General features: G+C 39.3%; 1 protein-coding gene and 2 long non-coding RNA genes across 3 annotated transcripts; 2 read left to right on the top strand and 1 right to left on the bottom strand.

Moving 5' to 3' along the window:
* Positions 1-2,581: 2,581 nt before the first annotated feature.
* Positions 2,582-4,202, top strand: LOC148739908 (uncharacterized). Its single transcript, XR_015996372.1, has 3 exons — positions 2,582-2,665; positions 3,622-3,733; positions 4,152-4,202. It is a non-coding gene; the product is annotated as an uncharacterized LOC148739908 (long non-coding RNA).
* Positions 4,203-6,257: 2,055 nt separating this feature from the next.
* LOC148739909 (uncharacterized) lies at positions 6,258-10,850 on the top strand. Its single transcript, XR_015996370.1, has 2 exons — positions 6,258-8,143; positions 10,599-10,850. It is a non-coding gene; the product is annotated as an uncharacterized LOC148739909 (long non-coding RNA).
* LOC148739910 (uncharacterized) lies at positions 9,536-11,564 on the bottom strand. The gene is made up of 3 exons (XM_088747903.1): positions 10,936-11,564; positions 10,654-10,859; positions 9,536-10,393 (listed from the first exon to the last, which is right to left on the bottom strand). The coding sequence occupies exons 1-3, from the start codon at positions 11,023-11,025 to the stop codon at positions 10,216-10,218; spliced, it is 474 nt and encodes a 157-aa protein (XP_088604029.1). The 5' UTR covers positions 11,026-11,564; the 3' UTR covers positions 9,536-10,215.
* Between the last annotated feature and the right edge of the window lie 807 nt (positions 11,565-12,371).

Here is a 12,371-nt window from a genome sequence, read left to right on the forward strand (position 1 = left end):
CCTTTTTGCCACATTTATAACAGTTTCCTTGGAACTTCGCTGGGAGCGCCTTGGACGCGTTAGCCAGCATAACACCGTCGCTTTCACTACGGCAACATCGCTCGTTTTCCTCATGGCTTCGAAGGGCTGTCTTAAACTCAGCAAAGGTCATTTGCTTTTCTCTCTGCATAACTACAGTAGCAAAAGCCCTGTAGCTGCTAGGAAGACCTTTTAGTGCCATAGCTACCAGTAAGCTATCGCTGATCACCTCCCCCGCTGCCTTCAGAGCAGTTGCCGCGGTCTCCGCCCTAATAATGTAGTCCGTGGTGGTTTCTCCGTCATTCATACGAAGCGAAGTCAGCTCTGTGTAGAGGGCAATGATTCTGGGCTTTCCTTTCCCTTGGTAGTGCTCTCGCAGCACGCGCAAAGCTTTCCTCCCATCGTTGTTGGCTTCCCTTATGACGAGGGACAAGCTTCTGTCGTCCAAACACTGAACAAGTTCGGCGAAGGCATGCGCTTTCTTTTCAGCACTGGGGGCTGTCGTTTCGCTTTCTGGGGGAACGACCACATTGTACAGCTTCTGAAGGCGCATGTATCCCAAAAACTTTACCTCCCATAGCTCGTATTTACTGTCATCCCCGTCAAACAGGAGTGTTCTCCTGGGCCCATAACCTGTTAGGTTCCAAGAGTTCGATGTCGCCATAGTAGTTACACAAAATGGCACATCAACCAATGCTAGGAGTAATAACTGATTTATTTCTCATAGTGAATCATATTATATACAGGTTTTTAGATAGGCGTAATTAGAACGAAACGATAATCATTTTAGGCATTTACCACAAAGGAAATTTGCAGGTGAGCAGTAGTACGTTGTGGTGTATTCTAATCTGGGGCAACTGTTAATTAACTTAAGTGTGGGTGCTCGGAATATCCGGGCATGTATTCTAACACACCAACTGACCAATCAGCTTTTGCAGATGACTGAAAATGACTCTTCAATTGACCCTCAGGATGAAGGTTCATGAGATGACATAAACAACAGTAGGTCAAAGCAATTATAAATCAGTTTGAGTTGTATTTTCTTTGGTTGGAAACATTGGCTGTGAATTGAAACCCAAACACACGAGCCTGCTCGCAGAACCTCTTTGTGACTGTCTAGGTGATGGCTCTCAACTCATCATGCCGAGTGTCTTACCCCTTCCCAATTTTTTTGAGGGGATGGGGTGGCTGTACACAGGCTATAAATCCTGATGATAGCCTTTTTGGTACATTGGTAGGGTCATGTACTTAACGAGGGTACTTATTAAAACATATCTGTTGCTTCATAGTTGCAGGATCTCAGTTTCTCACTCTTCGCTTTGGTATCATATTCTTGGCTTTGCTGGGTTTATTTAATGTTCACAGGTAAGAGTGAAGTTGCTTTGCCTTTACTTTGCTACACTCTGTGATTGATTGAGAAATTCTTGCCACCCTCTAGGGAAATCAAATACAAAATCTAAAACCAATTGTGAACTGGTTACCAGTAATTGTAATTACACACTTAAGGGGGCTCACCTGTTGTTCCTTTAAGTTCTTACTCATTCTTGTTATTTTCTCTGCTGACACTGTATAAACAGCTTTCTTAAATGCTAAAAATGATCAAATCAGTGATGAAAAAATTTCTCATTTGAATTTCAGACTTGGATCAATGAATACAGCTGCTGTTTTGCTGTATGCTCTGACTTGTTGTAAGTGCTCTTTCAGTTAAAAATTTTTCTTGCCTTGTAAGTGGTTAATAAATTGTGCATAATTATACACACACTTGAGTAAGTGCTCTTTCAGTTACAAAGTTTTCTTGCCTTGTGAGTAGTTAATAAATTACACATAATTATACATATAATTGAACTGTTTATTAATGCCTACTACTTCATAGCCATCATAATATTGGGAATATTAAAGCAAAGTCTTTTTATCAACTGAAGACAATTGTCAAGAAGACAACTATTTTTTTTTGGCTAAAAATCACATAAGTTGGCACAATTACCTAGTCTGTAGTGCTTTGATTAGGATGCTGGCCTTAGTTGTTTTGGGATTGATCAAGTCTGATGTCACATCAGGGGCTTCTAGTGGTGACTATTACTTTTTGTGCCAGTCACCAGAGAAATCAATTTGGTCACTCAAAAGATTTTTTTTACCTTTTTAGGCATTTCAGGCTGTGTATCCAGTAACTTTTATAGAAAAATTGGAGGAACCAACTGGGTGTGGAATGTTGTCTTATCAACCAGTATTTTCTCAGGTAGGTTTTGTTAGTAATGAATTAAGGGGTTAAGTTTCTAAAGAAACTGTGAGGTGCGTTGGCTGGAGTAACAAGGTAATTTGGTATAGCAAACTGGCAGCTGTAAATAGTTTCAAAGCTGACATTTGGAGCATTCGTTGGTTGTCAGAGCCAATTATGAAGGCTTTTGTAAAGACTGCTCACATGTTTTGAATGCTAGTCATGTGATTTAATCTTACTATAGGAAGTCTCCCAGATGTTCAACATACATGTAATTATTGTTGAAGATCACAAGTCACAGTAATTTACTGTATTTCTTTTTCTTTAGTGCCATTTTTTATGATCTGGAGTGTCATCAACACAACTGCTTGGTACTATCAGTCCACCCAAGCTCTGCCCTACACCACCTCTTGATGCTCATCTGGCTCATTGGTTTGTTCAAATATTCATGACACACACACATACCCTAACACTACGCTGAGGCTTTAAGAAAGTTTGCTCCCCCCCCCCCCCTTAATTTTCCTCACACCCCTTCTCTTTCTATTATCTGTCCATACCTCTCTGCTCTCATTGTGTTCTCCAGAGATCTTTTAGCAGCTTGTCACAACAACAACAAAAAACACAACCACAGCGTGACGAGCCATCAAAGATTTAATATTTATATCAGATCAAGACTACTATTTTACTGCTTTGTCCCGCTGAAGTAGCAGTAGTGCTTCAGAAATGGGTGGCTTTCAAGTATACCAGCCACTGGAGAACTTTGCTCTTGCCCCTTATTCTCCCTCTTTCTAGTCTGAACCTCCCTTTTTCCCATTATTCTTCCATTTACCCCCTTTCCCCCTTTTAAACCTTTTTTTCTCTCTGTTTCTCACCCCCATTCCTCTTTCACTTCCCTAAATTACCCTTTTCTACCCCTCTCTTTCCCTTGCTTGAGTATGATTTCTGATCAATTTCCTAGTCTTAAAGTGCCTATTTTGAAATCAATGTCTAGAACAGGAACTAAAGAGGCTTTGTTTCAAGTCTTGGCCACACAGCTGATATATAGCCAACCATAGACTTATTGTCTTTATTGCTGTTTAGAATTGTTTCCAGTGGAAATTGTGATTGTGACTCATTTGATCAAAGTGTCCCACAGGGCACCTTTCCAACAATGGCTTGACTGTCAATAACTAAGGTCGTACTTTTCCCACATCAAAACGGTTCAACTGACTGCCAAGTCTGATGACAGCTTATCCCTTTGACAATCATACTTTTATGGAAAAAGAGTAAAATTGAGAAAAAAAAATGTATCAGTGAGCAATATTTTATTTTAACAGTACTACCCGATGTGTTATATAATAATTACATGTACATAGAAATGTTCCATGTTTGATTTGCTTTTCTTAAAGTTGGGTTTCCATTAACCATCCTGGGTGGAATATTTGGCAAGAACTGGGCTGGAAGCTTTAATGCCCCATGCAGAACTAAGAACATTCCCAGAGAGATTCCTCCCATACCATGGTAACAATCAGTTATTCTTAATACTTTTGAGGATTCTAATAAGATCATTTCCCTTAGCTTGCTAATCCCTAATTGTGAATGTCAACCAAAGTGGAATCATCAAGAGCTAGTACCATCGTACCTACCCATATCTGCTCTTTCTTACAGTTTTCACATCAGTTTTCTTTGTCTAACAATTCTCGGTAGCTCACAGACTAACATTGCTTCAATTATTTTTCTAGTGCAGCATTTTGTAAGACTTCAGTTTACCTTAAGTATTCAACAAAAAATAGTGATATTTCATTGTTACTTTGTATAATCCTCTTTTACATTTGTTTTGATTTTTTCTCCTTTCATAGAAATGGATTATACACTCAGGTAGTAGTGTTTTTCATTAAATAATTATATTATCTGACCTCTCATTTATCATATTCTCTAGGTATTGTAGCACCTTGGTAAGGATGGTTGTTGGAGGTTTTCTACCATTCAGGTTTGGGATCACATTTTGTTCCTGGGCAACCGAGCCCGATATGCATTTGTCGTACTCGATTACCATTCCTGCTCGATAAGCAAACCACGTTTCATAATCGAGCTCGATAACTACAAGTCGAGTACGATTACTAATCGAGTACGATTACTAATCGTACTCGATAACTTATCGAGCTTGATAACTTATCGAGCTCGATAACTAATCGAGCTCGACAAAGCTCGTTTATCGAGCTCGATTACAGAACTGACGAGAAAGACTGGTGGAGAGTAGAGTCTTATGGAGTGCGATGGGGTTTGGAAAAAAACCTCGATACCAACGGTGTTTACTTCATAAGTTTTTTAAGGAGATTCAGACACAGGATTCATAGAGAGGATATGAAGTAAGAGCGGAGAATATTGAAAATCAATTTTCCCATGCTGCCGTTTTTGTTTAGGCGATTCTCTTCCCCAAATATCAGGACGCCCTTTTTTTCGCTTCCGCGCGTTCCTGCTTTTTCTGCAACAACGTGCATTGAGATATTATTGAACTTTTACTGTAAATCTTTAAAGGGTAAATAAAGAACGGAAAACTTAGACATGCATATGAAACAGTAAAAAAAACTGGATATCGCCGCACCCTTTTTCCTACTCACAACAGCGTCATCTATCGATACAACAACATTAAATCGCACTCTAGTTTTAAAATGCTACTATTTTTGCTCCTTCAATTACGATTGAATCACCAATCTCTTAAACTTTCAATCACATTTTATTTTTGAACACTCTGAATTGTTCGGCGTTAAACACTTCCAAAATAAAGGCAAACCATCACCACAGTGACTTTTGTAGGTGCTTTGAAAACATCATTTTGCTCTCTGAATCCAACAAAGGCTTTGCCTCTATCCATGAAAATGAATAAACTATCTTTTTTCCCCTTTATTATAATAGTCACCTACGGCAAAAAACGCATTGCAGCTAGATGATGCGTGTAGTAAAGCCCTTATCATCCCGTCAAAAAAATGTTACAAGAGAAATCAACATCGGGGAATTCGAAAAGATCTGTTTTAAAAGTGAGCTAAAATTCAAGGTAAAGTCGCACATTTTAAAAGTGCGTCTTTTCGTCAGAAAATCTTTCTGGACCAGTGTGGTCAATAGACCTAACCTATGAAACACTTTTCAACATAGTCATGGACAGAGCTTAATTGTTTATCTAACTTTCTCTCAAAACCTGAAAGTAAAACCCGTAGCTTATTTACGAAACCGGATTTTGAACTAGATACTGATTGGCTAAAACGGCCAAAAAGGCTGCATTGATTTCTGAGGGGCTCCCGTTCTTCCCTCCTTATCCTCCAGCGTGTTGACTGTTCCAGTTTTAAAATTTTCCAGCAGGATTCGATTTCTTGGGTGTCAACCCCATAGTGACTGAGTCAACAAAGTTAAGTCGGTGGACAATCATTTGATGTGCAGTTATGTTGTTAATTCTTTGGTCCATCTGCCGGAAGGAGGGCCAGTAATCCGAGTGCACTTCGGATCTAGGGCGGTGGCCATATCTCGTCTTTCCACTATCTGGAAGTGGTCTTATGCAGGTGAATTTTGTATCGTAACAATTCTAAAAACCCATGTCTCCCTTCGTGCACGTCTTCCCCTATTGTGCTGAAATATTGAAAATAGTAGATATATTTGAGATGGATTTTGTCCCATCAATATCTTTATTTAGGCGTTATCCTAGCTATGCATATATGTGTAATTTATCATTCGCCTGTATGAAATAATTTTGATGTTAAAGCGCCCTGAGTACTTTTTGTTGTCACATTTCCACCTTCTTCAGCTTGCGAACCACATGTCCCAGAATATCAAGGAACAATGAGATTATGAAAATATTTACATTCAAAAATCTTTAGACAATGTCTGCTCTAGTATATACTATGTCAGTGATTCTTTTTTAACTCTTTTATTCCAGTAACGGTTATCATAATTTTTGTGTGCCAATAATGGGTGAGTTGCTCGGAGGTGCATAGCAAAGGATCCTCGGATTTTGAGTGCAGGCCGATCAGAGCGATCTTACGACGGTATTTACTGTTTCAGTATATACTTGAGAAAATAGAGATTTCAACCTTTGATAAGTGGTTGAACTCGCTCTCGTTGCATTTTACCACGTTCCCAGGTCCACCAAAGCGTGCGACTGGTCTTTCCTAAAGGTGTTTCGAGCAGCCATCCTGTAAGGGTCTACCAATCTTGCTGTTCAAGCATGCATTTAAATCAGAGAAGAAATAAACCATGAACTTCCTCTCTTTCCCAGGTCCACCAAGGGGCAGAATTGGCCTATCCTAAAGGAATCTCGAGCAGTCATCCTGTAAGGGTCTACTAATCTTGGTGTTCAAGCATGTATTCAAATCCAGGAAAGCCTGGAAATTCGTTGCTGGGAATCCTAAGCAGAGAAGAAATAAACCTCGTGCAGGGGCTTACCAAGTGGCACTCCGGGTAACTCCTCGAAAAACTGTTTGATCTCACACCTCTTTTCTTGCATCTTCTGCAACGCCTGTACAGCATTCAAAAGGAAAGACCCTTTAACGGTTTTGAACAAATTAAGATGGCCGGCTTAAACTTTGTGCATAAGCATTCTTTTCCCCTGAACATATAGACGCGTATAAGATACGACTTTTATGGTGGATTCTCTTGCTTCGAGAATTTTTGAATTAACATAAAGGAGGCCTTCCACATCGAATGGGAAAAGTGCAGTCTACAACAGCACCTGAGTACGTCGATAATTATTATTGTAATCCACAATACTTTTAGTGTTGTTTTGAGTTTTTTTTTAGTTTTTATTTATCGCGTAGGCGTCAATCCAATTTGTGCTACGAACAGCGAGCAGACGCACGTAAAATTTGTTACTATATAAGATGATAGAGATAGATTAAAGGACGTTTGTGCCAATGCACGCACACGATGAAAGAAGGACTAAAGCGCCCTTTCCCCGTTATTGTTTTTCAATTAATACAAAGTACATTTACGTCAGCCCCCGCGCGTTAAGATGGTCGCTGCGTTAAAAAAAAAAAAAAAATCCAACGAAATGAGGTTTATCCATAATTGACGGTGCCCACTAAAAAGGAGACGTTGCAATATTTGTGTGCACGAACTAAAAACAATTCATTACCATTGAAATGGAAATGCGACTTTTGGGCATATGCTCAATTCTTTAATTAGAAGCGGAAAGGAATTGAACAAAATCATTTCTTTATTATCTCGTGCTGCAAAAAATTGATACCCTCGTTCGCAATTTAAAGCCTGGCATCTTTGGAGAACGCTTTCAGTTTAATCTCTTAAATAGGCCGAGGTGATTACCGAGTTAGTCCCTTTTTAAGTTTGGGTTGAATGTTTCATGGAATCTGCAAAAAATTAACTTCGTGTCGTTGCAACAGTGTTCGGCAACCGACCTACCGGCGTTGAGGTTGAACTCGCCAAAAAAAAATTCATAAATGAATAATAGTAATGATATTAAAAAGATGCACCAAATAGTGGAGTGTTCCTATTGGGTGATGGTTCGAAAGTTTAAAGAATAAAATTATGGCCAATTCACGGCTGGCGGTTTTTTTTCTCCTTACGCCGGTTACCATAAATATTTTTACTATTAACATTTTTTTTACGACTACTGTTTAAAAGCTTTATCGTAGGGCCCTGCTCTAAAGCTGCATACTGACGTAAGGACTTACCATTTTCTTCTTCTCCTTGTTGGAGTCTACTCAGCTAGCAATAGCGAATAACGATCTAAATTTCAATGATTCTGTGACTTTCTTCAGTTTCCTAATTGACTATTTCGCACTTATGCAAATTACCTCTTTTTCACACGGTTGTTTAGAACAAAATGAATAGAACCTCTTTAGCTGACCGTAAATCATTGCTAAGCACAAGGTAAAACAGCCTATTATTTCAACTTGCGACTTCCTCATTACTGCCTCGCGTAAGGTAAGTTTGATTATTTTTCATCTTCTGTTATAATGGCGAAGTGTGTTTGCCGTTGTCACAACAGAAAACAGGACAGTTTGTAATTACAGTTATTACAACGATTACTAAAAATTTAGGTTTTGTTCATAAAAACGTTGGGTTGTTATGTACTTTCATTTAGGACGGAATATATTATTTGTATGTGGTGAAAATATTATCTGCGTTTGCATGTCCTATAACTCCCCTGTTCCCGCGCTTTTTGATCTTACATTCTGCTGTTGCCTATCAAAAATGGACGCCCGTAATAAAAACGTTATTATTTAAACGCTGGTAAATTTACTAGTTGACGAAAGAAACAGACCTGACTTCGAACATACCTAAAGGGAAAACATACCCTATTGATAGGGGTAGGAAACGTCTTAACTGACTGACGTGACTGACAAACTGGCTACCATGAAAACTACCAAAGCTAGCTTTTTGTATTTCTAAAGGTAGAAAATTTACACGATCAAATCTGTTGAACTCACCGATCATTTTTTTTCTTAATTAACGACAAGTTGTGAAGAAAAAAAGTGTTTGTTTCTTGAGTCACAACAATTGACGATACCCTCACGGCTCCCAAACAACAACAACGCTCAGTAAATTAAGGCATTTCTTGTAATATCAGCATGGATACGGAACGACTTAACTGACAAACCTGACTGGCAAACTGGCTACTGTAAAAAATTCGCGGCCCGTATATCTGACGGAAGAGAACTTATTTGTTCAAATCGGTTGATCTCACCGACCTTCTTTCCTAATTAAAAAAGATTTGTAAAGAAACAAAGTCATTGTTTATCGATTCACTGCAATTATCATTTATCCTACGGCCCTCAAAATACAATAACGCGCAATAGATTAAGGCGTTCTTTTGTAACATCCGTTTACAGGATTTTTCAACTCTGATACACTAATATGGGAAAGTAAACTGAGACTACCGAATGTGTACTTATATTCTGTCCAATGCTAGAGACGACACGCTTCGGAAGAAATAAAGGAGAAATCACAACAATAAGTCTTCCTTTGTGCTGCCCACTAGTCTCCTTTGAGAAAAAAAACTACTTTTAATTCATGTTATGCAAGGCAAGGTTTTTATTTTTTCGCTTCTTTTTTTATTATAGCCATATCGTTTCTCCCCCACCCTAGCATCAGCACTGCACTGATGAGGCCCAGAAGGCCGAAACGGTACTGTCTGCAGTTAGTTATATATATTGTTTTATTTTGTTTTTTAACAAATTCAAATTCGTGTCAGACTGGGGTGGTGCGAGGCTACGTGTCGGCTTTTATTCGGTGTGGGATGCCTTTCATTCTGTTACCAAACCGGTTATAGCGTTTGCGACAATGGGACCAGGGTAGTCAGAGAACAAGGAAAAATGAATTTATCAAATTATTTATTATCACGTGAAACACAGTGCTGCAAACGAACAAATCTAGCTTACTCATACTGAACAGAGGTAAATTGACAATTCTGTTTCCCATTTATCTTGAAAAAAAACAATTTGACTAAAAAACCTAACCTTTTTTTATATCGCCTAAAAAAGATTTACTATCAGAGCACCACTCTCTACATTTGTCCTCGTAGCCATCTTTCCTTCCATAACGTCATTATTGAGAACATTTTTCTTCAAGTGTACTTCTGTTTCCCACAGGCATTTTTCCAAATGTACACAACTTATCTAAACTGGTGGCTGACTGGAAAACTCAAGTTATTTAGCTTCCAGACTCTCTATTTTCTAAATTCGTCACTTGTTACTAACCCTAAAAAACAACAAAGTTTTGACATCAAAACAACTGCGTCAAGTGATCTTTTCCAATTAGTAATGTTACAGATAAGAGCTAAGAGAGGTATTACATACAGCGAAAAAAGCGGAAGATCTCCATGAAGAAGCACTTAAACTTTTTTCCATTCAAAGTTATTTCTTAAATTTCATTGTTAGTTTGTTCTATGCTTATCACATCGCCTACGATCCTTTTTGTTCTAGTGCATAAACGACTTCCATTTTTTGCGTTATCATTTGCGACCTTGTTAACTCTCCTAGTTAATAAATGGAAATCTACTTGTCTTCTTTTAAAAGATAATATGTCAAGACAAACTTGACAATCATAACGTCTTCTCGGTCCACGTGATCCAGTTCACAGAGCAGGATATTTGCTGCTACTTCCCCCTCTCTTATCTCCCTCGCTGAGAAAGGGAAAACCTTCTCCTCGCGGGAATCAGGCATCAGTACTATTCTGTTGACATGAAGCATAAAGTCATTACTGTGGAGAATCATGATAAGGTTTATTTTATTTTTGACAGTTTTCAGGTTCGGAGACATGGTTTTAGATTTCCTCACTCCTATATGGAAAATTAACGATATTCATAGTTGTCGTAAAATACGTCACCTATATGCAAGTACTTTGGCTTATCAGCAACGATCATTTATCCTCTGCACAGCGTTCCAGATTCAAGAGTGAGAATCTATCCTTTATGATAAAGATGAGTCCCTCACCTCGTTCCTACTACCACTGCCGTCACTGCGGACACCAGCTCCAAGGAGAGTCCCGCAAATCGCAGATGCGCCCTCCACCGGTTCCCATTCCAGCACCTGTACTCAGTGCTGAATAGGTGCGGCCCCTTGACGTCACTCCATTTCTCTCCCTTCCAGCGGAAGGAGAACACTCCTCTTTCTTCCAAAATCCATTTTGGTTTGGCTCTCTGAAATGAAACCGAATGTTCAGTTCATGTTAATATGATATCTTTTCTCATTATTTTTAAAATTCAAGCATCTCACCTGGAAATGCATCAGGCCCCGCAGACGCTGGACCTCTCCTTCCTGCAGAACACTGTGGGTTGCGGCTGCATTTTTCGAGTGCTGTGACATGTTCTTCTGTTTTATTATAGCAGTGCAGCCAGTCACCGCACAGCGAACCGCTCTTTCTGGGCACTCGCTTAAATGCAGTGTTAAGTGGAGTCTGCAAAAGAATCAAAATTAGGGTGAGCTGGCTGGCTAGTGCAACGTTCCGCAGCTTAGAGGGCATAGTACTCTCTTATTAGAGCAAAGGGAAGCGGTATGCTCCTCGAAGGATTCCCTTGTTATTTTTCTACCGCATTCCTGGCAAGGGAGCTTGTGCTTTGCACACTGCGCAGTGTGTGCTGCCATCCTCTCCCTTGCCACCACCTCTCCACACCCATCATTGGCACACGGCATCGGAAACTTTCCACATGTTTGTAAGTGCTGCTCGTGCTCGTGAAATTTTCCTGTCCATAGACAGCCGCTCTTATTGCACTTGACATCAAAATTTCCCAGGATGTCGTCGAGTGCGATATTGACGTGAAGGGTACCTGTTCCTATCGGTGCTTTACAAAGTGGGCATTTTGGGAAAGTTTCAATGCCCATGAGAGTCGCAAGGCAGTGTCGACAGCCTGTATGCCCACATGCCAGAGTCACAGGTTTAACCATTGTCGATAGGCTTCAAATTAACAGACAATAAAGAGAGTTTAGTACACACTATTGCAAAACTAGTGTTGACAAGTCAAGTAATTCACTTCAAAAATACCCCTGCTAGCAAGGAATTCAGGTCGAAAAGTTGTCGAAGGAAAGTGGAATTTAATCATGGAGTAATGATTCCTTACTCAGAGTTACAACAAACGCAGAACATAAATCTTAATGTTTTAAGGCTTCATAGTTTACTTCTGTTCCTAGACACATTGCTATCATTTCGTCTAATTGGTCAAATTCCTGTTGAAGGAGCAACATTTCTCTCATCTTAGAAAGACAACTGGTGAAGTATAAACCATTTCAGCTCGATCACAGAAGTAAGCAAGTTTGCATTAATGATTTTTATTGCCTTGATATTTAAACATCCCGTCCTTTTGCCTGAAGATTATTACAATTTCGCTCATGATCTCTTTTTCCCAGAAAATGCGAATATAGTTCCGCAGTTAAAAAGAACTTCTGCCTTCTGAATGCCCTGAATGCTGTCGGTTGTTCTCCTTAAACGTGATGTTTAGCCTTTGTATTTTGAATTCGCAATTTTTTTCTCAAAGAAGCTGCGTGGTATTGTTTGCTTTAATGCTGATTTTTAAGTGCGACTTCAAACCGGAAATCCAAAAATAAAGAGCCACGAAAATTTTTATTCTCGTCAGGCATAAGGGGGTCTAATTTCTTATCTGTTTTGAAATGTTCAACTCGACACCGAGCTTGGTTTGAAAACCAGCGCATTTTGA

This window comes from Stylophora pistillata, chromosome 2 (assembly GCF_964205215.1).
Source record: "Stylophora pistillata chromosome 2, jaStyPist1.2, whole genome shotgun sequence".
Taxonomy (NCBI): domain Eukaryota; kingdom Metazoa; phylum Cnidaria; class Anthozoa; order Scleractinia; family Pocilloporidae; genus Stylophora; species Stylophora pistillata.

What these genes read in the sequence shown, in the direction of transcription:
- LOC148739910 (XM_088747903.1), bottom strand. Translation starts at nt 11,025, where the DNA reads ATGTCACAGCACTCGAAAAATGCAGCCGCAACCCACAGTGTTCTGCAG. An exon ending in GGGGCCTGATGCATTTCCAG is followed by an intron (nt 10,860 to 10,935) that starts GTGAGATGCTTG and finishes GTTTCATTTCAG; the next exon opens with AGAGCCAAACCAAAATGGAT. An exon ending in GCAGTGGTAGTAGGAACGAG is followed by an intron (nt 10,394 to 10,653) that starts GTGAGGGACTCA and finishes TCATGTCAACAG; the next exon opens with AATAGTACTGATGCCTGATT.